The following is a 22,160-nucleotide window of genomic DNA, read 5'->3' on the forward strand; positions in this document are numbered from 1 at the left end:
CATCTATGACATGGAAAGTTAAATCCCGGATGCAAAGAATTTTCATTTTCTCATTATATCATGTTATATTTACTATTTATGCAGAGAGGGAAATGATAGGAAATTTGGCTCAAAGCATGGTTGCATTTAGTCTAATCAAAGCTTAATTAAGGAAGCTATGTTCCTTAAAATTGCAAAATGGAGAAGTTGGGAGAATTTGAAAGCTTTGGTGTCCAATTAATCAGAATTTTAATTTTTTATTTGATTTTTGGGGTGTTTCGTGCTTATATGGTGGGATGAATTGTCTATGGTAGTTGTTCATGTGTTATGTTTTCAAAAAGAAACATACTTTTTTGTGAGATTTGCTAGTTCTTCCTTCATACATTCGCACTTTTGGAATGCCTCAAATGATGATGACCCTCTCTCAATATCCATACCTGCTCCCTTTGGATGGTCTTCTAGGCAACCATGGGAGGCTCCCTTCAATTATTATCTGATTTTGAAATTCTAGAAGATCCTATTTTGCTCTGAGTCCGAACATCAATTCACTTTGCTTTCTAACCCGTTTTTATATCTTCTTATGTTTTTACACTTTCATGATGAGAATTTTATTTTGAATTTTTGGCGAGCTTTGCTCTATTTTTTGAAGCTCATGGAGTTCCTTTTTACATTGTAATTTTTCTTTACTTTATAATTTTCTCTTTATATATAAAATGGGCTAAGCCCTTAATTTCCAAAAAAAAAAAAAAAAAATAAAAAATCGCATTTAAAAGAAAAAACAGCCCCTACCGCTCCAACCAGACCCTACCGCTACAACCAGACCCCAAGGTTTTGAACACTCCACGTTACAAACTCTTTAATGATTCGATCTTATGCGTATTTTACAAACCAAGATGGCTACTGATTGTAAGTTGTAACTTGATGCGGTCAGTCCCAACTAAAAAAAAATAAAAATAAAACTCAGTTCCTCGTATTTCCCTCTTAAAATGCTCTTCCACCACAGCCTCGCCCTTCGCCGGATTTTTCCATTTCCCCATCTGTACGCCGGAAAAGGCCTTCGAATGCCTAACTCCAGAGCCACGTCCCGATCGCTGTCTCCCAAAACACTTAGTTCGGTTACAGGTTCGCTTATTTCTTCTGATTTCGTCAGTCCGTATCATTCCTGGTTATTTCTCTGCAAATGTGTTTCTGCTTATTTTCAGGTTCTGATGGAGCCGAGAAAACCCCTGTTGGAGTTCGCGTGAGAAGGGACAGCGCAAGGAGGATAGTCGAGGTTGCTATGGATGTTCCAAGCGGTGAAGCTCCCGTACCTGTAGTAAGTTCATCATCTTATATTCTCAGTCGCCGCGGAAACTGCAATTTTATATTTTGATATGCGCTGGCGACTTCTTTGCTTGAATGATATGATAATTACTCGACTGCTGTTTTACACATAGGGTACTTTGGTGTTCTTTGATTTGGGGGATAATTGAAGTAAGATTCTTATACATAGTAAATGTTTTTGGCTTTTAGCTTGAAATAAAGTTGACGAAGCAAAACTAGTTTCATTTCATTGTTCGCTTTCTTTAAAACTTTGTCACATTTATTTTGCAGGAAGTTTCTATTGATTAAATCTACTTTATATTGGCTGGAAATTTACTTTTGTGATTTTGGTGGTCTATTATGTTTAAACTCTTTTCACCGGGCCTTGTTGAGGATTTAACTTATTGGGAGTTGTTTGAAGCAAGAAAAAATAAATGTTACTCTATTCAACTGACTGACAACAATTTGTAGTTTGATAGGTTACCGGATATAGAAGAGTTTGAATATAATCCAGTCAAGGCATGTGAAAGTTCAACATCAGGTAAAATGTTCTATTAACTAACATTCCTATTTGCCAGCATTTGATTTACTTAATGCTTGTGAAATAAAAGTGGATTTTCACCAATTACAACCATTGTAAGCAATTTTTTTGTTTCTTATGAATTGAAGACACCTTCTATAGTGCTTTAAGTTTTTTTCTCTAACCATTGACGCAAAGGTAGGAAATGTTAGTGGGAGAAATGCATAGTAATTTGAAATAAACTTCATGAAATTATTCACATCACTAATGATCATTTCAAAATTTACCCTTATAAATGTAAACACATTTTAGAGCAAATTCCATAATTGATGGTCATTTCTTTTGACCACCACTGACCGACTACGGTTCTTGGATCACTGTTGTCAGACTATGATCCTTGGACTATCATTGCCCGATCATGATCCTCTGACTACCGTTACTCAATGGTCCTCGGATCAACGTCACCCGACTATAGTCCTTTGACCTCCATTGCTCGAGTAGGGTCTTTTGAACTATAATCTTTTGAATTTTGATCAATGTTGCATGGCTACATTGATGGCCACTGACTTTGTCACTTACCATCTCTAATAATTCCAACATTCTATCATTTATATAATCAATGCACACTATCAACATTAACTCTGACTCTCGACATCAGTATTGTGATTTATATTAGTTTTTTTAGTTTCTGGTCTCCTTTCTCAATGGAGTATGACCAAACAAGCATGTAAATGATCTCTTAAAAATCACCTGACACAGGGTTCTTCTAATTTTAATCGCACAATATGTTCTCTACATTGCATGCTCACCTCAATGAATTGATGTCTTCTCTTATGGAGGATCATCATTTGTAACTGATGGTGATCACTAACAAAATCATTTCAATTAGGCCATACCCCATAATTTTTTCTCTTTCCCGGGTTTTACAAGTAAAAATTATAGTGTCTCTTATAATTTATGCACTCCTTTCTTATTTATGTGAGTTGGATTTTCGTGCAAAGTTAAGATGTTAAATATTGTTGTGAATGTTTTGACATGCAACAAACCTTATGCCAACTATTTTTTGTTAGCTTTATAACTTATCTTTCTCTATTCATTTATGTTGAGTGCTATTTGAGTCTTTATAAATCAATTTGAACAATCTTTATCCATGTTGCTTTTGGTTTATCCCTTTTTCCTTATAATCTTCCGATTTGAATTTAACATACCTATATAATGGGCTATTTTATATCCTTTATTGTACATGCCCCAGATCAGCTATGTTTATTTTCAACTACCTTACTTTTGATAGTGTCACTCCAACAGATCATCCAATATAATTGTTCTTTAATTTATCTTTCATAGTTTTACTGCACATCCGCCTTAATATTCTTATTTCCACTAACGTAAACATAGCTATCAACAACTTTTTACAGTTAAGGACTCAAATTTATGCAAATTTTTGATTAAATATAACTTAAGCTCTTGATATCCTCTTATTGCATGATACTTTTGAGGAACTTCTCTATTTTACCACAAGTTTTAACATTAACATCGATTGATAATTGTTAATAACAAGCCAACTAAAATTGCATAACTCATTATGAGAGAATTCTCATCCAATCACTACATATGTTTGAGAGAGAAACATAGGCTACTTATTCAATAATTTTTTTAAAAAACATATCATCAAGCATCAAAATTAGTAAGTCAAAATATTTCTATCATGCCATGTCTGCAGTCTGCACTAGTCCGGTGGGTTATTACAACAAATTATTGCAATAAAGGGTGAATAGACTGTGCTACTAAAGGAGCCAAACAAAGTATATACCAAGGGCGGAGACTGTTTTTTTTTTCATGTGGGAGCACAAATTATTGAATAAAAAAAAATCCTCAACCTTTTTTATCCTGGCTTGGGACCGGCATTGATAGTTTTAATTTTTTTTTTAAATCGTTAGACTCATTAAAAGATAGAATATATGATAAAGGAAAAAAACTTATAATTGAGAATGTTAAATCTTGATATTCTTATTACATATTATCTATAATTTCTCTTGTCAAGTCTTCATTTTTTGAAATCATTTTACAATCATTCATTGTTAATACTATTAAATATGTATTTTTCAATTTAAGTAAGTAAACATTCATTCATCCAAGAATTTTCCATATGATTGTGTAAACGATTCTTTATAATGTTCATTATAGAAAATATTTGTTCAATTGTTGCTTGATCAATTGACACTATCAGAGCAAACTTTAGAAGTAAGAACACCAAATGATAAATATCACTATTCCTAATCTCCACTATTTTGTGAGCAAGTTTTCCAAGTCCTTTTAAATTCATAAATGCATTAGTTGATCTCACATCAATAATAAATTTTTTAATTTATTATCTAGTATGATGAGATCCATTTTTGAAAAATCTAACAGATAAAATTTTACTAGACATAACAGTCGTTCTTTATCAAAGTTGAAATGAATGAATAATTCTATATTAATTTCATCTAACTTGTTATTGAGCTTTTGAAGTTACATGTCTATTACAATGTAGAATTGCCTGCATAGAGTAAGAAAGAAAATCACAAAGTCTAACAAGATTACTGAATTGAAAGCTCTGAGTCGAGTAGAGCTTGAGGTTAGGGGTGTCAATATTTGATACGACCCCAAAACCCAACCTAAATCCAGTTCAAAAGTTTTGGGTTAGGGTCAACCCGTTTCGCAAGCAAGTCGGGTTTGGGTTCCAGAATTCGACCCGTTTGAATAAATGGGTCGGGACCGGGTCAACCTGCTAATCCGAAATTGACCCGGATTTAATAATGTTGTCTATTTTTTATTGTTTCAGTACGACGCCTTGATTTTCCTCGCATCATAAATGTATTTATCATGTTTGGAATATTTATGTTATTTTTCTCACAAAGTAATACAAGTTCATTAAACAAAGTATCCCACCCTTCATCTCTCATATTTTGAAACTTTTGTTTAGAAACTTTTACCAAATTCATAACATATATAATGTCTTGATTCTTTTTTTACAGTACTTGTGATAACTTATTTGTAACTCCTAATATAGTTTTCATCATATGCAAATTAAAAATAAATTCAAAACTATGCACATAATTAAAGAGGGTATATGCTTCACCTTTTTGCTCACTGTTAGATTCATCTTTTATTGCTATCTCAAGAGCAGCAGTTATAGATCCAAACAGAAGAATTAAATTGATGATTGAATTATAGTGAGAATCCTAAAGAGTATCTCCTGCCCTTTGAAGAGCAATTTATTAATTTAAACCTCCACTTTTGTAAATCAATGTTCATAATAAGTAGAATAATTTTCTTTCATGATTAATATTTTAGTTTATTAAACTCACCCCACATGTTGCTAGCTCTATCATAACATTGTCCACACAGTTGTGACACACTCAACCTATATTTTGCAAAAAATGCTTCGATCTACTTCTTTACTGTTACAGTTGATGTCTCTTCTACATGAATAATCATAATAAAACGCTCAATAACACAACCTTGTTTATCTACATAAGGTAAAGAAATAACAACTTGTTCTTTAACTGATACATCATGGGATTCATCCAAAATTTATTAGCTGCAACACTAAAGAAGTTTATTAGTGGGGATATCAGTAAAATTTATTTCTACATACCTTTGTTTAATTTGTATATTATTTTTCCCACATAAAATATTCTGAGCATCTTCTTCAGTTTTTCTTTTGAAATACCTTTCCATATCTAATTTGAATGAAAAAAACGTTACTAATTTAGTCATAAGATTTAAAACATGTACGAAATAGATTATTATTACAAAAAAGATTTTATGTTGATCAAATGATTAATAACTAATTTTATGCTTGATACGGCATCACAAAATTAGCTTGATTGGGCACTAATCTCGAGGCGAAAGCTAGTTGGAAACTTCAAAAATTAATTCCGAGAGCACCCCAACTCCGATTTCAGCAAGCTTATAGTCGAACTGAGCGTCTCGGAAATACGAACTCAACGACACCAAGATCAACCCAATCCGAGCGCCCAAATGGTCCAAATCATGGATCCGAAGCGCTGTTGGAAGGTTTTCAAAACCGCAATTTTGAGTTACCCAAAGGAACTCGATTTTGGACGAGCTTATAACTCGAATCGAAAAGGTCCTCGACGAGACGAATCCAACGAGCCAAGACTCACGAATCCGGACATCACTAAGGCCTTCAAAATGTCCAATGAACGGTGCCACGATCAATTAGGATCCAATATCGGCCGTTCCATTTTGACCACTCCCTATTCTGCCCCTTGATCTCACAACCTATTTACGGGGCCATGCCACTCTAGGAAAAATCTATAAATAGAGCCCTTCATTTTTCACAAGACGGGAGATCCAAGCAAGAGGAGAAGGAGGAGGAAGAAGGAGGAAGAAAGCTCCTCCTCCGGAGCACCCGCCGGAAACCTCACCCGCACACCGCACGGAAGCCCTCGCTGGACCTCCGCCGGACCACCCGCCGCAGTTTCGCCGCACCACCAATCTCAAGGCCGACGTTTAGCCCGATGTCAGGCCGACGTATCTACTTAAAGTCTTGACATTCAGACCCGACGTTTCTGCTTGAAGACCCGACGTCTGCCTTAAGGCCAACGTTCAGTCCCTACGTCCATGCTGAAGGACCCGACGTCCTCTTAAGCGCCCGACATTCAGGACCCCGGTCTCCTGCCTACTTATTGATCTTCCCGACCTCCATCGACCTAACTCTAGTCCTTTCGACCTCCACAAACATACAAAGGTCTTTCAGACCCCAGTCCTCTGCCGACCTACGGTCTTCCCGACCTCCGATCGCCTACTCTATGGTCATTCCGACCTCATTAACAAAACAACGGTCTTTCTGACCCCGGTCTCCTGTCGATACGGCTCCCTTCAGACCAACAAACGAACATGTATATGTCATCCTTACCCATGTAATGCAATCTATATGATGAATATTTGCCTACATCAACCAAGCCTTCCCCAAGGAAGGGCCTCATTTGTATCGACTGCAAAATACTAGTGGATTCATTCAAACTTGGGCAGGCCCTCGTGGTTTTTCCACCCTTTTCTTAGGGTGTTTTCCACCGTAAAAAAACTCTGGTGTCTCTTATGAATGCTTACACCCTCTTCACTTATTTCTGATTGTGTGCGTGGCATCTTCGTACAATGCTAAGACAATTCTAAACTATATTTCATCTACCGCCGCGCGAATACTCCAGGACGCCAACAATGCTTATGTTAATCAAATGATAAATAACTAATTAGTAGAAATCAAGCTTGGGTTTTCCATGGATAAAACAAAATTTTTCATAAGTTATAAAACATGTATGGACATATTACTTTAAGATTTGCTGTAATATTTAGAGTCATGGAGAGAAAATCGGTAAGGGGGAGAGAGAGAGGAAGAAGAGAGAGAGAAGAGAAGAGAGAGAGAGGAGAGAGAGAGATGCTAAGATAACCTACCGACTGCCGACTCGTTGCAACTTATAAAGTTGTCGTGAACTGTTTGAAAGGACTGGTGGCTAGGCGTTTTGGACAAGATTAAAGAAGGGCGTTAAAGCGCTTCCGGCCTCAGTTCGTGTGCGCATGAAAGAAGTCTTACATGATTTCGGTCCGTGTGATTTTGGTCAGTGTGCGTGTGAAAAGGTAGCGGCGGGATTGGGGATGGCAAAAAAGCCTAATAAATAATAATAATAATAATAATTTGCTTTAACCTATATTTAATGAGCCATAAATAAACTTAATTAGCCATTAAGTGGGGGCCCGTGCCCCCAAAGCCCCCATACTAAAATCCACCCAGGGTATGTACCCATCCAAAATATCTTTTATTCCTTGGCAACATTGTAATATTTCATCAATCCTAGCAAAAAAAAAAAAAAAAAAATGTTTTAAGCTATTCTCTAATCCAAATTGAGAAGCTTAAATACAAGCCACATTTAGGTTTAAACTTCAACACATTTATGCAACTCTTCTTTATGTTTAGCTTTTCCTGTTTATGCTTTAAATTTCAGTACTTTAAAGATGTTGAAAGACATCTTGATGTTTAGTTTCAGCTAAGTTGAATTATTTTATTTATCTGATGGATTGAGATTTATGGTTCTATTGGATATTATCCTATAGGTACTACTGACATTCTTGATACAAAAAGGGTGAAAACCATTTCCATCAAGTCAAAAGTTACTTCTATAGGGCAGAGTATGACCTGAATGATCCCTAATTTTAAGCCATTAATTCCTCTTGTTGGCGCAATTATGCATTTCTAAACAATTGTTAGTTCTAATGGACAATTTTTTTGAATTTTGCTTCTGACACAGTGGAAATGCCCGCGAACTGGGAAATGGTTCTTGACGGGATAAAGAAAATGAGGTTCTCCGGAAATGCTCCGGTAGATTCCAAGGGATGTGAAAAGGCTGGTAGTTTTCTTCCTCCCAAGGTATGGTTAACCTTTAAATTCATCATTGAGAAGATGAGAGAACCTATTGGTGTTTGCTCTTTTAGACTTGCTTATGCAAATTTTTACTATTAAAATTATATTCAATTTGTAAATTATGTGAAATTGTTTTTAGATAAAATTAAATGTATGGTCACTTTATCTTCACCTGTTAACATTTTTTTTCTATTTTCATTATTGATTACTTATAATAATAGCTTCACTATGAGAAAGTTGTCATAATAACTCTACGATTTAACTTGAATTCTCTCTCTTTATCTCTGATACTTGTAAGATAAAAAGCCAAATCAGGAGCCATGCTATTCGGTGACTAAAATTTCTTTGCTTTACCTTCACCCTGAACTAAGGGCGTTGATGGAGAATGAAGAAAGTAATTAACTAAAATGGTTTTTAAAAACATTCCATTCTTATTAAGTTTCAAGGAAATCTATATGCAGTTTGTTCAATCAAACTCTAAAGATATTCCAATTGTAAAATGAATTTCCTGAGTTGAGGATATTTGATGTTACCGTAAACAGTTTTTGAGTTAGTCTAGTGAATCCGTTGGATCGAAAGTTAGAGATGGTAGGAATTAAATGGAAGTACATTCAGGATGTAGTTTATATAATCCAAATATGCTGCCCTGAAATTTAGTATTTTGTTTAGTTTTAGGGTTAAGACTTTTTATAGGTATAAGTGTCATGACTCAGCCCGACTAGTACTTGCACTATCAAGTCTCATGATACAATATTCGCCACTTCACGTTCTCCTAATCTTGGATGACCATCAAGACATTTGCCCGAGATACATTAAGGACATATACTCTTTTTCTTAATGAGGCTCTCGTCGCGGTTGTGAGGGTCGAGAGGGCAAGTTATAATTTTCTTGCTTATTTCACTGCAATGATGGATTATCCGTCCCTGATGCACTTTTACGCTTTACATTTGTTTGCTCAAACTGCTTTCTATAAGCATTAATGACTTCATATGTAGAGATTTGTGCCTCCACTAAATACATCATATCAACGTATGAATGAACCGTGTCTCACATGAGTGCAGTATAAAAGGGGCCGAGACGAAGCCCTCCGAGAAGAACGCATCTTAGCAATTCGGGATCTATCCCTGGAATTTGTTGAGCCTCCGTAGAAAATCCTTGAAAGTATTCTTTGAGGGACTTACTTTTACTTTGGCGAATTCCTAAGAGGTGGGAAGAATCTTTAACTATTCTTTAATTGTCAACAAATTGTTCGATGAATATTTGACGAACGTGAGAATGATTCCGGCTGGAATCGAATAGAACCATGTTCGAGCTTACCCTTTGAGGGTGGCGGGAAAACTTGATAGAGAAGCACATCTAATGCTCGTTGGATATGCATAATGGTTCGATACTGATCAATATGCTCGTAGGGGTCGGATGTCCCGTCGTAAGAATTGATGCTTGGTAGTTTGAATCCTGCCGGAATTGGGTGTTAAATGATGGCCTCAATCAGGGGTGATGACTCCTAAAAGTCCCACTGATGAAAAAATTGTCTTCCACCTCTCATGGGGAACTCGTCTCGGACCAATCATTGCAATTCATGATGTAGGGCGTTGCGTGGGATCCCAACAACATGAGGTTGGGCCAAAGTCCTCTGGGATGTCTGGAGGAATGTGGGCTAGCCAAATGGGGCGACAAGGATGGATAGAGTTAGCGGTGTCAACAATGTCGATATCTTGCATGTTCTAGGACGACCCCTTGACTGAGGAAGAGGATTATCTGTATGAAGATGTTCAGGTTGAACACCTTCAGTTAGTGGTGGATCTCGAGAGAGAAGATCCTCATCTTGTTGTGCTAGCATTGGTTCTCGGGTCTCTTGTAGAAGTTAAAAGATCTTATTTTGAGATTCTTTCATGTTTCGAATGTGATTTTCCTGGGATGGTCTTGATGTCCCTTCCCCGGCAGGGTTTCTCCCACCAGGATAAAAAGAGGCAGACACCTAGTGCCTTGATTCATGGATTAATTCCTGGATTGGTGTGAGTTGAAGTGAGAGGCTCCCAAAATACAATTGCTATGCCTGTTGACCATTGAAGCAATACTTAGGATAACAAGTTTAAGCTTCCTATAAACGGTGTCAAACTGTTACGGGCTAGAATATACGTGGCGATAGAGTAGAATTTTACGTCTCAGCATTGTACAGATATCCAACACACAAACAGAGAACGCAAAAAAGCTTTACGTGGAAAATCATGAAAAAGGGAAAAACTACGGGGTGAAACAATTCCACTAGTTTTTTTGGTAGATTACAGGTGACTGAACCATCCTTGAGGACCATCAAATTACAATAATCAACCGTCTGGTTGAAATCTAGTGACAAACGGAGATCAGATGAGGGTCTGATGCTAGTCGGTGGTCGAGCAAAAGTCCGACGTTGGTCGGTGGCCGGGCTGAAATTCGGCGTCAGTCTGTGACCGGGCGGAAGTCCGGTGTTAGTCGGTGGCCGGGTAGAAGTCTGGCATCAGTCGGTGGTTTGGCGGAGGTCCGAATGATGGTCGAGGAGGAGCTTTGTTGCAAGAGAGATCTCAGATTTCTCTTCCTTGTTTGGGTCCCCCTCCATTAGAAATGAGGGGTCTATTTATAGATTTTTTAGAGTGACATGATCGGTAAATGAGCGGAAGATCAAGGGTAAGTTGGGAGTGGTTTGAATGGATGACCGATGTTGATTCCCTTGATCGTGGACTGTTTACTGAACATTTGAATGTCTTAATGATATTAAAATTTGGCGATCTTGGGCTCTTTGGATTCTTCTCGTTGATCCACTCGATTCGACTATAAGCATGTCACGTTTGAAATTCGTTTGGTCGTCCAATTTATGGTTTGAACTTTCTAAAGGCGCTTTGGATCTTTGATTTGAACCCATTTGGGCTCAGATTGAGTCGAGTTTGGTGTTGTTGGGTTGGCAATTCTGAGACGTTCAGTTTGACTGTAAGTTTGTTAAAATCAGAGCTTGGATGGTCCCTATTTTTATTTCAGAAATTTTCAACTTGATTTTGACTCGAGATTCGTGCTTGATCAAGATAATTTTTTGATGATATGTTAGTTAGAAAATATTAAAATGATATTTCTTTATTAAATTTAGATAAGAATTTGACTCTTAACAAAACACAATGGAGAAAATGGATTCATGTAGCCGACCCCACATAGTGGGATAATGGCTTATTATTGTTGTTTTTGTTGTTGTATCATAATTATGAAGGTTCTTGGTTGCATTAATAAGATTAAACCAAAAGGGTCAAGTCAACTGACCTCATGCTATTAGGTTAGTTTGATTCCATTCTTTTAAAATTTGACTTAGAACATTTTGCTATGTTCAGTTTCTTTGATTTTGGTCTGATATTGAGCCTAGAAAATCACATTTGTCAAAATTTGATCTACTTGCTTAGATTTTTGAGTTTTATAAGATAGTCCAATGTCCATAGTAGATTAAATAATATAATCCAGAATTAACACAAGAAAAAAAGTTTGGATACGAATTCAAATCTTGGCTTGGTAGTGAACTCTGAAATTTGGGTTTGTCATAAACTGAACCAAACCCAAGTAAATTACACTTGCCTCAGTTTCGGTTTTGGAACATTGTTTGTTCGTTTAGGTTTGGGAATGAAAGCAACTGAGAAAATTTCTTTGGCTGTTCCATAGCCAAATCGACTGCATCAATCAATTATACTGTATCTATAAATGTCATTATTGCACGCTAGGATCTTTATTCCGTATCCTTTGACCTCTGTGTTTATGCGTCATTTGACTTCACGCATGTGCATTCTTTTATGAAGCAAATCAAACCTTACTCTTTAAACTCTCGAGATCTAAATGTTTCATTATGTATGTGTTGTGATGTGCAATTACTAGTTTCCCACAAGTACTTCTCTGACTAATACCAGGAAAGAAGATTTGCAGTTTTAGTATCTTCTCTTCTATCCAGCCAAACCAAGGATGAAGTTAACCATGGCAAGTTCTTATAACTCATACGAAGTCGGGTTGGCTCATCATTTTCATTTGATTGTCAAGCATATTCTTATATTTCTTAAAATTTTGTGATATCCGGTGACGGGATATGATTTTGTTATTGAATTTGATGAACTTCGTTAGGATTCCAGGAGCCATGCAACGTCTTTCTGAGAAAGGTCTAGTTGATGCTGCTGCGATTGTTGAAACTGATGAAGCAACCATTGCAAAACTGATTTATCCGGTATCTACTATCTTATGACTTAAAAATTCATGTTATGATACATTTCTCTTAATCAGCTTTGTTTCAATGACTGGACTGTTGGGTTTATATATTTGGTGGGGTTGGTTAGGTCTATGTATACCAATAATGTAGTTTTTAAATTGTCCGGTTTAATCTGGAGGTCTCAAATTTGTTTGATGGAAACATCATATTTGCAAACATGGTGTACATTCACATACATTAACCCTTCTCCGGATCTCGTATTTTTGGAAGCTCCATCCACTAGGTACGTACGATCTCGGTGGTCCACAATAAATAACAACACAAGCAATTTAGGCTTTTTAAATTCAATTTCTGTGTGAACTTGATAAATTGCCTCAAAGAATTAAAAAGCTTGAGTTCTACAAAGATCAAACCTTCATGTAGAATTCGATCAAACCTTCACGAGCACATAATGTTCTAGAGGCAAGTCTCAATTTGTGAACTTCGCCATCATCACTTATCTTTTATAGGATCCATTCGATCTTGATGTATGCCATTGATTCCGAACTTTAGGATTTTAGAATAAGAAAGATAATGTTGTGTACTTTGAGGCTTATGAGATTGGTAAACGTTCTAATAAATTTGTAACGATTATTTCAAATTGAATAAGGCGGATTTTACAACTCCGTAAGATGTTTCTTATGCTTATGATAGATCTTCGAGGTATAAGCTATGAATCTTATACAGATCAACTTTCATGGCTTTACCAGTGGCAAGATAATAGATAAAATAAATTCATATGGCTTCAAGATAGGGATTTAGATACATTTATCATTAGGAAATTTGGCTTTGATACCGAATTGGTGTGAATCTTATGGATTTGCAAGTCACTTTTGATTCCTTCTACCTCGTATTCCCTGGCTTGACGGCTGTACTTAGTTCTGTGAGGAGGTTGGTGTTCAGTGGTCACTGGTCAGGAGGGAGGGAGGGTTATCCAAATGGATAACGTCTACCTGATTTAAATAAAATAACCTGATAATTAATTGCAACGTAAACTTGATTATCCAAATTGATAATGTCTACCTAATTTAAATAAAATGACCTGATTATTCATTGCAATTTTAACCAGATTATCCAAATGGATAACGTCTACCTAATTTAAATAAAATAACCTAATAAAAGTAGTATAATTTGTTTTCATGAACTGATTTGGTTAATTCTAAATTTTGTTCTAGCCATAATTCTTGATTTTGTTCCATGTGCTGCATCAATCAAACTAATTGTTTTAATGATCATTCTAATTTCCTTGTCAGTTTTCCTTTCAAACTAATTTTCGGGATTTCATGCTAGCTTGCAATGCTTTAGGCAATGCTGTTAACAACTGGATGCGTTTGTTTTTTTGATGGGTGATTGTGAGTAATTTTAGGTCTCTTCCAAGAGCTTCTTGAATTTGTCCTTAAAAGCCAGTTTCATGTAAATGATATTATAATTGTCGATGAAGAAATATTTTCTCATCATGGCTATTTTTGCAATAATGGCTATGAATTTCATTTTATTGGTTTTTGATAGGTTGGATTTTACTTGAGGAAAGCCAAGTACATGAAGAAAGTAGCTGAAGTTTGTCTCAATAAGTATGGAGGAGATATTCCAAATTCCTTGGATGACCTGCTTTCCCTTCCTGGAATCGGTCCTAAAATGGCTTATCTGGTATATTTAAGCATAAGAGAATGTCAATGCTACATTAAGTTATGTTCTTGTTTTTTTGATAATTTTAAATCTTAAATAGGTTATGAATGTTGCATGGCGTAACGTGCAAGGAATATGTGTCGACACTCATGTGCATCGCATTTGTAATCGTCTGGGCTGGGTATCGCGGCCAGGCGCAATGCAGGTATGCATTAGTACTTAGGCTACTAACTAAGATGTCTTGGGTTCGAGTCTTGTGTATGCGATGTGTGTGTGAGACTCACCTTAATAGGCCTAAATGTCCCTAAATTATTTTTTCTTTTCTATGGTTGAGTAACTCTTTATATTCATATTAAAAAAGAGAATCATCCATCTTAAAACTAGTGAAAGGAGAGGATTCCATTTTTAAATGGAGTTTACTCAAAATTTTGATATTTTCAATCCAAGTAGTGAAGAAAGAAATATTTTTTTAATAAAAGATAAAGTCATAAAGGAGCCAAATCATATACATTCAATGAATCTAATATCAAGTCTGATTTATATATGATGTACTCTTCTAATTATTACATTCTTATCTTAAATAAGGTAAATAATTAATTTGAAATGAACTTCTCTTTTTGTAATTATTTCAAGATTTCAGCCACTTTAAAGTTTAGTTTTAAATATTAAGTAGTCAGAAAAAAAATATTTTTAATTAACTATGTTGTTAAAATCATTTCATAATATATTAGTTTATCTTACTAAATTAGATTATTTATTATTTTTATTTGTACAACAAACTAGCCAAAAAAATTAAATAAAAGAATTACAAATATTAAAAATAAAAAATTATTATATTAGTCCTAATCTCTTATTCTCCCATGCATCGTATGATACTACTATCTACTTTATTTGTAGTATAATATCTTTATTTTTTAAAATTAAGAATTTAAATATTTTCATTCTTTTTTACTGATTTGCTAGAAAACTCGTTCTCCTGAAGAAACAAGAGTGTGTTTACAGAAATGGCTTCCAAAAGAAGAATGGGATCCAATTAATCCACTTCTGGTATGTTATATCTTATGCTAACAATTTTTTTTTTGAAAATTTAGACTACTTAAGATAAACTCACACACACATCACATATGCAATATTAGAATTCAAGACTTCTTAGTTGATAGCCAAAACTTCCAACCAACAAATCAAAATGAACTTTTTTTTAGCATATTGCAGATGGTAGTAATCGCACTCATTGCATACTGCTGTTTTAAACTTACTTTTTTTTTTAATATTTAGGCTTCGTGTGGGACAGTTTTCTTATTGCTTCTTAAAACAGCTTTTTAGTACAAAAATTATATATATATTATTGATCCTCTGTTCATAAAAAACTTGCTTTAATTGCAAATAAAAAGTGTTCTGGAAACGCGGTGCTTCATTCTGCTTTTCTGAATGCAAAGGATTTGGAGCTTACTTCTAATAGTTGATTCGGTTCAGGTTGGTTTTGGACAAACTGTGTGTACTCCTCTCAGGCCGAAATGCAACATCTGCACTGTAAATAATCTCTGTCCATCAGCTTTCAAAGAGTCACCAAAACCCACACCAAAGTTCATGAAAAAACAAAAGCCCAGCAAAGAGTCTTAGAAACATGACCTGCAATATTGTGTTTTGTGCAGTCCTAATCTCTTAAACTCTGATGTTCTAGTCTGCAATCTCCTTCAATATGTATATGCTGCTAATTATGGGAACAAGTGTATAAGAATTAAGAACTTGAAGTTTTATATAAAAAAGCAAAAGAGCAATTGACTTAGGCTTCGTTTGGGACGACTTTTTTGCTGCTTCTTAAAGCAGCTTTCTAGTAAAAAATTTGTACTAGAAAGTTGCTTTAAGAAGCAGCAAAAAAGTCATTACAAACGAAGCCTTATTTTTGTGACAGAACTATGAATCACTTTTGAGCCTGTACTTGTGCAACTTTTTGGATTATCATCTGAAGAAAGAAGGCTTGTTATCTTAACCTGCAGGCCCTACTTCTGTTGTTTTGGTGTAGATTTAATTTCACTATTTTATCTTCTATCATTTTCTTAATTCCTTGTTAGCTTGTAATATCTGTCTGAAATCTTAATTGTTGCTATAGTTTTGTGCTAATTTGATATTATTTTGAGTGGAGTCATGCCTCTAGGAGTAGTCTTAGGGTTTGTTTGGAGAGAAATTATTCTGTGCGGAGACCGGACGAAGAACATCTGGAGACCAATCAAAATGTATCATGTTAGTAGTACCGAGCTGCGATACCGAGCAATACCGAGCAGTACCGAGCCACAATATCAAGCAAGTAGTGACGTGGCACATTCTGGTTGGTCTCCGGTCGACGTTTGACATCTGCACACCTGTTTGGAATGACTTGTTTTTTATAAAATGTGTTGTAAAGCTGCTGTCGTGAAATCAACATAGTTATTCTGGTTATAAATGCAAAATTACATCACATAAATTTTTGAAAATCATAAAGTATTTGGCAAATGAAATCAGGAAATTATGATTGTTATAAAGCTGCCTCAAATAGATAATATATGAATTATATATATATTATTGATCCTCTGTTCATAAAAAACTTGCTTTAATTGCAAATGAAAAGTGTTCTGGAAACGCGATGCTTCATTCTGCTTTTCTGAATGCAAAGTAATTGAGCTTACTTCCATAGTTGATTCGGTTCAGGTTGGTTTTGGACAAACTGTGTGTACTCCCCTCAGGCCGAAATGCAACATCTGCACTGTAAATAATCTCTGTCCATCAGCTTTCAAAGAATCACCAAAACCCACACCAAAGTCCATGAAAAAACAAAAGCTCAGCAAAGAGTCTTAGAAACATGACCTGCAATATTGTGTTTTGTGCAGTCCTAATCTCTTAAACTCTGATGTTCTAGTCTGCAATCTCCTTCATTATGTATATGCTGCTAATTGTGGGAACAAGTGTATAAGAACTTGAAGTTTTATATAAAAATGCAAAAGAGCAATTGACTTAGGCTTGGTTTGGTATGGCTTTTTTGCTGCTTCTTAAAGCAGCTTTCTAGTAAAAAATTTCTACTAGAAAGCTGCTTTAAGAAGCAGCAAGAAAGCCATTCTAAACGAAACCTTATTTTTGTAACAGAACTATGAATCACTTTTGAGCCTGTACTTTTGCAACTTTTTGGATTATCATCTGAAGAAAGAAGGTTTGTTATCTTAACCTGCAGGCCCTACTTCTGTTGTTTTGGTGTAGATTTAAATTTCACTATTTTATCTTCTGCCATTTTCTGAATTCCTTGTTGGCTTGTAATATCTGTCTGAAATCTTAATTGTTGCTCTAGTTTTGTGTTAATTTGATATTGTTTTGAGTGGAGTCAGGCCTCTAGGAGTAGTTCAAGGGTTTGTTTGGAATGACTTGTTTTTTTTTATAAAATGTGTTGTTGTCGTGAAAGTAGCATAGTTGTTTTGGTTATAAAAACAGCTTTATATCATATAAATTTTTGAAAAGCAGTGTGAAAATATAAAGTAGTAGTTAAATGAAAGTAACATAGTTATTTTATGAAACAGTGAGAAAATTATTCCAAACGAAGCAAAACAATTTGTTTTTAACAACTTTCTCATTGTTTTATTATTTTGATAGTAATCAAAATTTTGTTTGGCTATTATCTTTTTGTTGTCTTTTCATTAATTCCTTAAAATTTTGTATTGAAAGTTTTTTTTTTTTTATAATCAAATTAATTAAGTTGTTTTACCCATAACCACTTCAAAGAAAAATTATAACAAACTGCAACCATTCTTAATATATCCTTAAATATCTAATTTATTCTTTTTGTTCTGAAGGATGGGGAATAACTATCCATGTAAATTTTTTTTCAAACAAAGTAAGAAATAAAAAATAAATAGCCTCTTCCATCAAAAACTTTGCATATAGATCTAAAAGCTTTCCCATTCTAACACCTTATGAAAAGATATGCATAGAAAATTCTTAGCCAATTAAAAAAAAAATGTATAATTTCATGCAGATACTCATCATAAAATCAAAGAAAAATAATTTTTAAAAAACCAAAAAAGAGGCTCAACATTTTCAAATTCTCTTGAAAAGCTAGAAAAGGAAGATTCAGAAAGAACGATTGTATCATGCTCTTAAATATGAACACATTAATTAATTTTTAAAAATATAACTTGACTACTTTAAATCACACATAAAGCAAAAGCTTTAAGAGCCTTTTTATTCATGTCTTTTAAAAAAAATTATAATTTTGCCAATTCTATTTCAACACAAACAAATCCTGATCAACAATTGTCAGGATCAGTTCCTACCTCTGAAGCTCATATATTTTTCGTGTATATAAATATACATATAAAATGGCAAAAATGGTCCCTCAACTCTTTAGGAACGATTAAAATGATCCACAACTATTTTGAGAGATTATTTTGATCCCTCAACTCTTTAAAATGTGATCATTTTAGTCCCAACATCCGAACTAATGGATGTTGGACTTAATGATATTAAAATTAGGAATATTTTAGTAATTTTTAATTAAACTATCTATTAGATATAAATTTCAATTAAGTAATTATAATTTTTCAAAAAAAAAATCATTTGTTTAATAAGAGAAATTAATAGTATTTTAGTTATAATTTTAAAAATTTTAGTTATATTTTATAAATTATGATTGGTAAAAATATTTATGACTAAAATAAATATTTAACTATATTTTTATACTACTATCTAAAGTTATGATTATACAATAAACATTTAAATGAGCCGAGTAATGATCAAGTATATTGCTTAAAGTAATACTTGAGAGTAAAATATAATCCTTCATGAAAGAGAGCAATTAAACTGTAAACATATTGTAAGGAACTTTTGCTAAATTAAAATCAAGTGCAATATGATCCAATGTTGTGCAATTAAAAATAAAATATGTTGCATCATCTATTTGTAAATGCAAAATTAGCTTGGGAGTAACAAGATGCCTCTTCAATTTTGTTACATTTGAGCAATGAAAAAAAATTTGCATTATCCAAATGCACAAGCAAAATTAAATTGGGAGCACTAAGATGTTGAGATCCTACCACTTCCAATTAACTAAAATTTAATAAGCATTCAAGACATGATAACATTTTATAAAAACAAAATCAAATGAATATTACAAGTTCAAAATCAATAAAATTAGTACAACCAAAGCTCAAAAAATGATGTAACCTCATTCCATTTAATAAAAGTTCATTAAATTTAAAAAGTGACAACGGACAGGAGGGGGCTCGACGAATTCACGTTAACGATCTGGTGATGGTCGTTGGACACCACTCAAAAAACTCATTGGAGAAACAATCCACCACCTAAGAACAAATCTTAAGATACATGAATTCACAATAGAGTAAAACTCTAATTTTATTAATCTCCAAATCTGTCAATTACAATCAATGGCTAGATATTTATAGATATGTAGCAACATAATAGTATACACATAAACAAAAACAAGCACTAAACCTATGTAATCTTATAAGCTACCAAATGGAAAAAAACTAGCCTGAAGTTTTGGTGTAGATTTAAAATTTTGGATTATCAAAACAACTTTTTAGATTATCATTTAAAGAAAGAATGCTTGTTATCTTTAAAAGCAGAATGAAAAATATAAAATAGTACACAACTCTCCTTGGCCTATTGGTTGAGAGCTAAGGCTTCCTACTAAGAGGTCTAAGGTTCGAGTCTATGTGTATGCGTTGTGTGTGTGAGTTTGCCTTAAATGGCCTAAATGTCCCAAAAAAAAAATATAAAATAGTAGCTAAATGAAATTATGATTGTTATAAAGCTGCCCCAAAAGATCATGTTTGACTTTTTTTCAAGCTCACTTTGCCTCTCTTTCTCTCTCTCTCTATACATATTATTTCAAATTTTATTATAAAAAATCTGTAAAAGATAAAAACAAAATTTAATCGAATGTTAAAGATTTTAGAAATAAAGTAGCTGGACTTTCAATGATGGGCTGGGCTGGGAGGAGCGTTTTTTATGTAGATTTCCCAAAAAAAAAAAAAAATAAATAAAATAAAATAAAATAAAAACAAATTTATTAATCCTATCTAAATCGAAGCGGCAATTGTGATCTACAATTCCTTTGCTAGGGCTGAACAACATTTACATCGCTTGTGTACGTTTTAAGATATTATAATAGATGGATAAGCGTTTTTATTCGATCAAAATCCAAGCAATGGGGGATGGGGATATCAATGGAGCAATAATTTTCTTCCTTGATAATTTAGGATTTTTTTAGACACTTTCATACTGTTTATAGAGCAGATTTTTAGTGAAATAATTTTTAAAAAAGAAAATCTTGTATTAAAATTTTATTTTAAAAAATAGTAAGAATGATCTTCCAAACGAATATATATATATATGTTTAATAAGAGAAATTAATAGTTATAATTTTAAAAATATTAGTTATATTTTATAAATTATGATTGGTAAAAATATTTATGACTAAAATAAATATTTATAACTATATTTTTATACTACTATCTAAAGTTATGATTATACAATAAACATTTAAATGAGCCGAGTAATGATCAAGTATATTGCTTAAAGTAATACTTGAGAGTCAAATATAATCCTTCATGAAAGAAAGCAATTAAACTGTAAACATATTGTAAGGAACTTTTGCTAAATTAAAATCAAGTGCAATATGATCCAATGTTGTGCAATTAAAAATAAAATATGTTGCATCATCTATTTGCAAATGCAAAATTAGCTTGGGAGTAACAAGATGCCTCTTCAATTTTGTTACATTTGAGCAATGAAAAAAATTAAATTGGGAGCACTAAGATGTTGAGATCCTACCACTTCCAATTACCTAAAATTTAATAAGCATTCAAGACATGATAACATTTTATAAAAACAAAATCAAATGAATATTACAAGTTCAAAATCAATAAAATTAGAACAACCAAAGCTCAAAAAATGATGTAATCTCATTCCATTAAATAAAAGTTCATTAAATTTAAAAAGTGATTCCGGACTGAAGGGGGCTCGACGAATTCACGTCGACGATCCAGTGATGGTCGTCGGACACCACTCCAAGAACTCCTTGGAGAAAGAACCCACCACCTAAGAGCCAATCTTAGGATACAAGAATACACAACAAAGTAAAACTCTAATTTTATTAATCTCCAAATCTGCCAATTACAATCAATAGCTAGGTATTTATAAATATGTAGCAACATAATAGGATACACATAAACAAAAGCAAGCACTAAACCTATGTAGCCATATAAGCTACCAAATTGTATAAAACTAACATGAAGTTTTGGTGTAGATTTAAAATTTTGGATTATCAAAACAACTTTTTGGATTATCATTTGAAGAAAGAGCTCTTGTTATCTTTAAAGGCAGATTGAAAAATATAAAATAGTAGTTAAATGAAATTATGATTGCTACAAAGCTACCCCAAACAGATCATGTTTGACTTTTTTTCAAGCTCACTTTGCCTCTCTCTCTCTCTACATATTATTTCAAATTTTATTATAAAAAATCTGTAAATGATAAAAACAAATTTTGATCGAATGTTAAAGATTTTAGAAATAAAGTAGCTTGACTTTCAATGATAGGCTGGGCTGGGAGGAGCGTTTTATGTAGATTTCCCAAAAAAAAAAAAAAAAAAATTGCAAATAAAGGCATAAACCTAAATGTTTTAATTGAGTGTTAAATGATCTAACAGATACCTCATAATTTAGTATTAATTATATATTTACAAGATATCTGAACATGTAAAATAAGTATGTAATTACTAATTTGTTTTTAAGCCAATTGTCGTAATAATGCAACTAATTTTTTTTTAGTGTAATAAAAAAGCATCTAGCAATCTCTTTGGCAGTGGACTGGTGCTTTGAGTTTGGTAGTTTCATTATCCACCCTAAGATGCCAATTTAATAACTTTATATTACACCAAAAAAAAAAATTAAAAATAAAAAAATCCACCAATTGCTTCCATTTGACTTTTTTGGGGCTTAAGGTGAGGAAATTTCATTGATTTGTTTAGACTTAGGTTTCGTTTGGTACGTTTTTTTATTGTTTTTAAATAGCTTTTT

General features: G+C 33.6%; 1 protein-coding gene across 4 annotated transcripts; it reads left to right on the forward strand.

The window, feature by feature from the left end:
- The first annotated feature begins 822 nt into the window (after positions 1–822).
- On the forward strand, positions 823–17,296 carry LOC110100061 (endonuclease III homolog 1, chloroplastic-like). Of its 4 annotated transcripts, none has more exons than XM_020827465.2 (11): positions 824–1,101; positions 1,182–1,294; positions 1,753–1,822; positions 7,919–7,993; positions 8,113–8,231; positions 12,143–12,209; positions 12,359–12,450; positions 13,981–14,118; positions 14,198–14,302; positions 15,061–15,144; positions 15,489–15,628. In XM_020827465.2, the coding sequence occupies exons 1-11, from the start codon at positions 966–968 to the stop codon at positions 15,558–15,560; spliced, it is 1,071 nt and encodes a 356-aa protein (XP_020683124.1). In that variant the 5' UTR covers positions 824–965; the 3' UTR covers positions 15,561–15,628. The 4 variants fall into 4 exon arrangements, with proteins under 4 accessions (XP_028556318.1, XP_020683124.1, XP_020683111.1 ...); XM_020827452.2 differs by having other exon boundaries at positions 826–1,101; positions 15,571–15,906; XM_020827457.2 differs by lacking the exon at positions 15,489–15,628 and adding an exon at positions 16,783–17,296 and having other exon boundaries at positions 827–1,101.
- The last annotated feature ends 4,864 nt before the right edge of the window (positions 17,297–22,160 follow it).

Source organism: Dendrobium catenatum, unplaced genomic scaffold, assembly GCF_001605985.2.
Source record: "Dendrobium catenatum unplaced genomic scaffold, ASM160598v2 fragScaff_scaffold_1530, whole genome shotgun sequence".
Lineage (NCBI taxonomy): Eukaryota > Viridiplantae > Streptophyta > Magnoliopsida > Asparagales > Orchidaceae > Dendrobium > Dendrobium catenatum.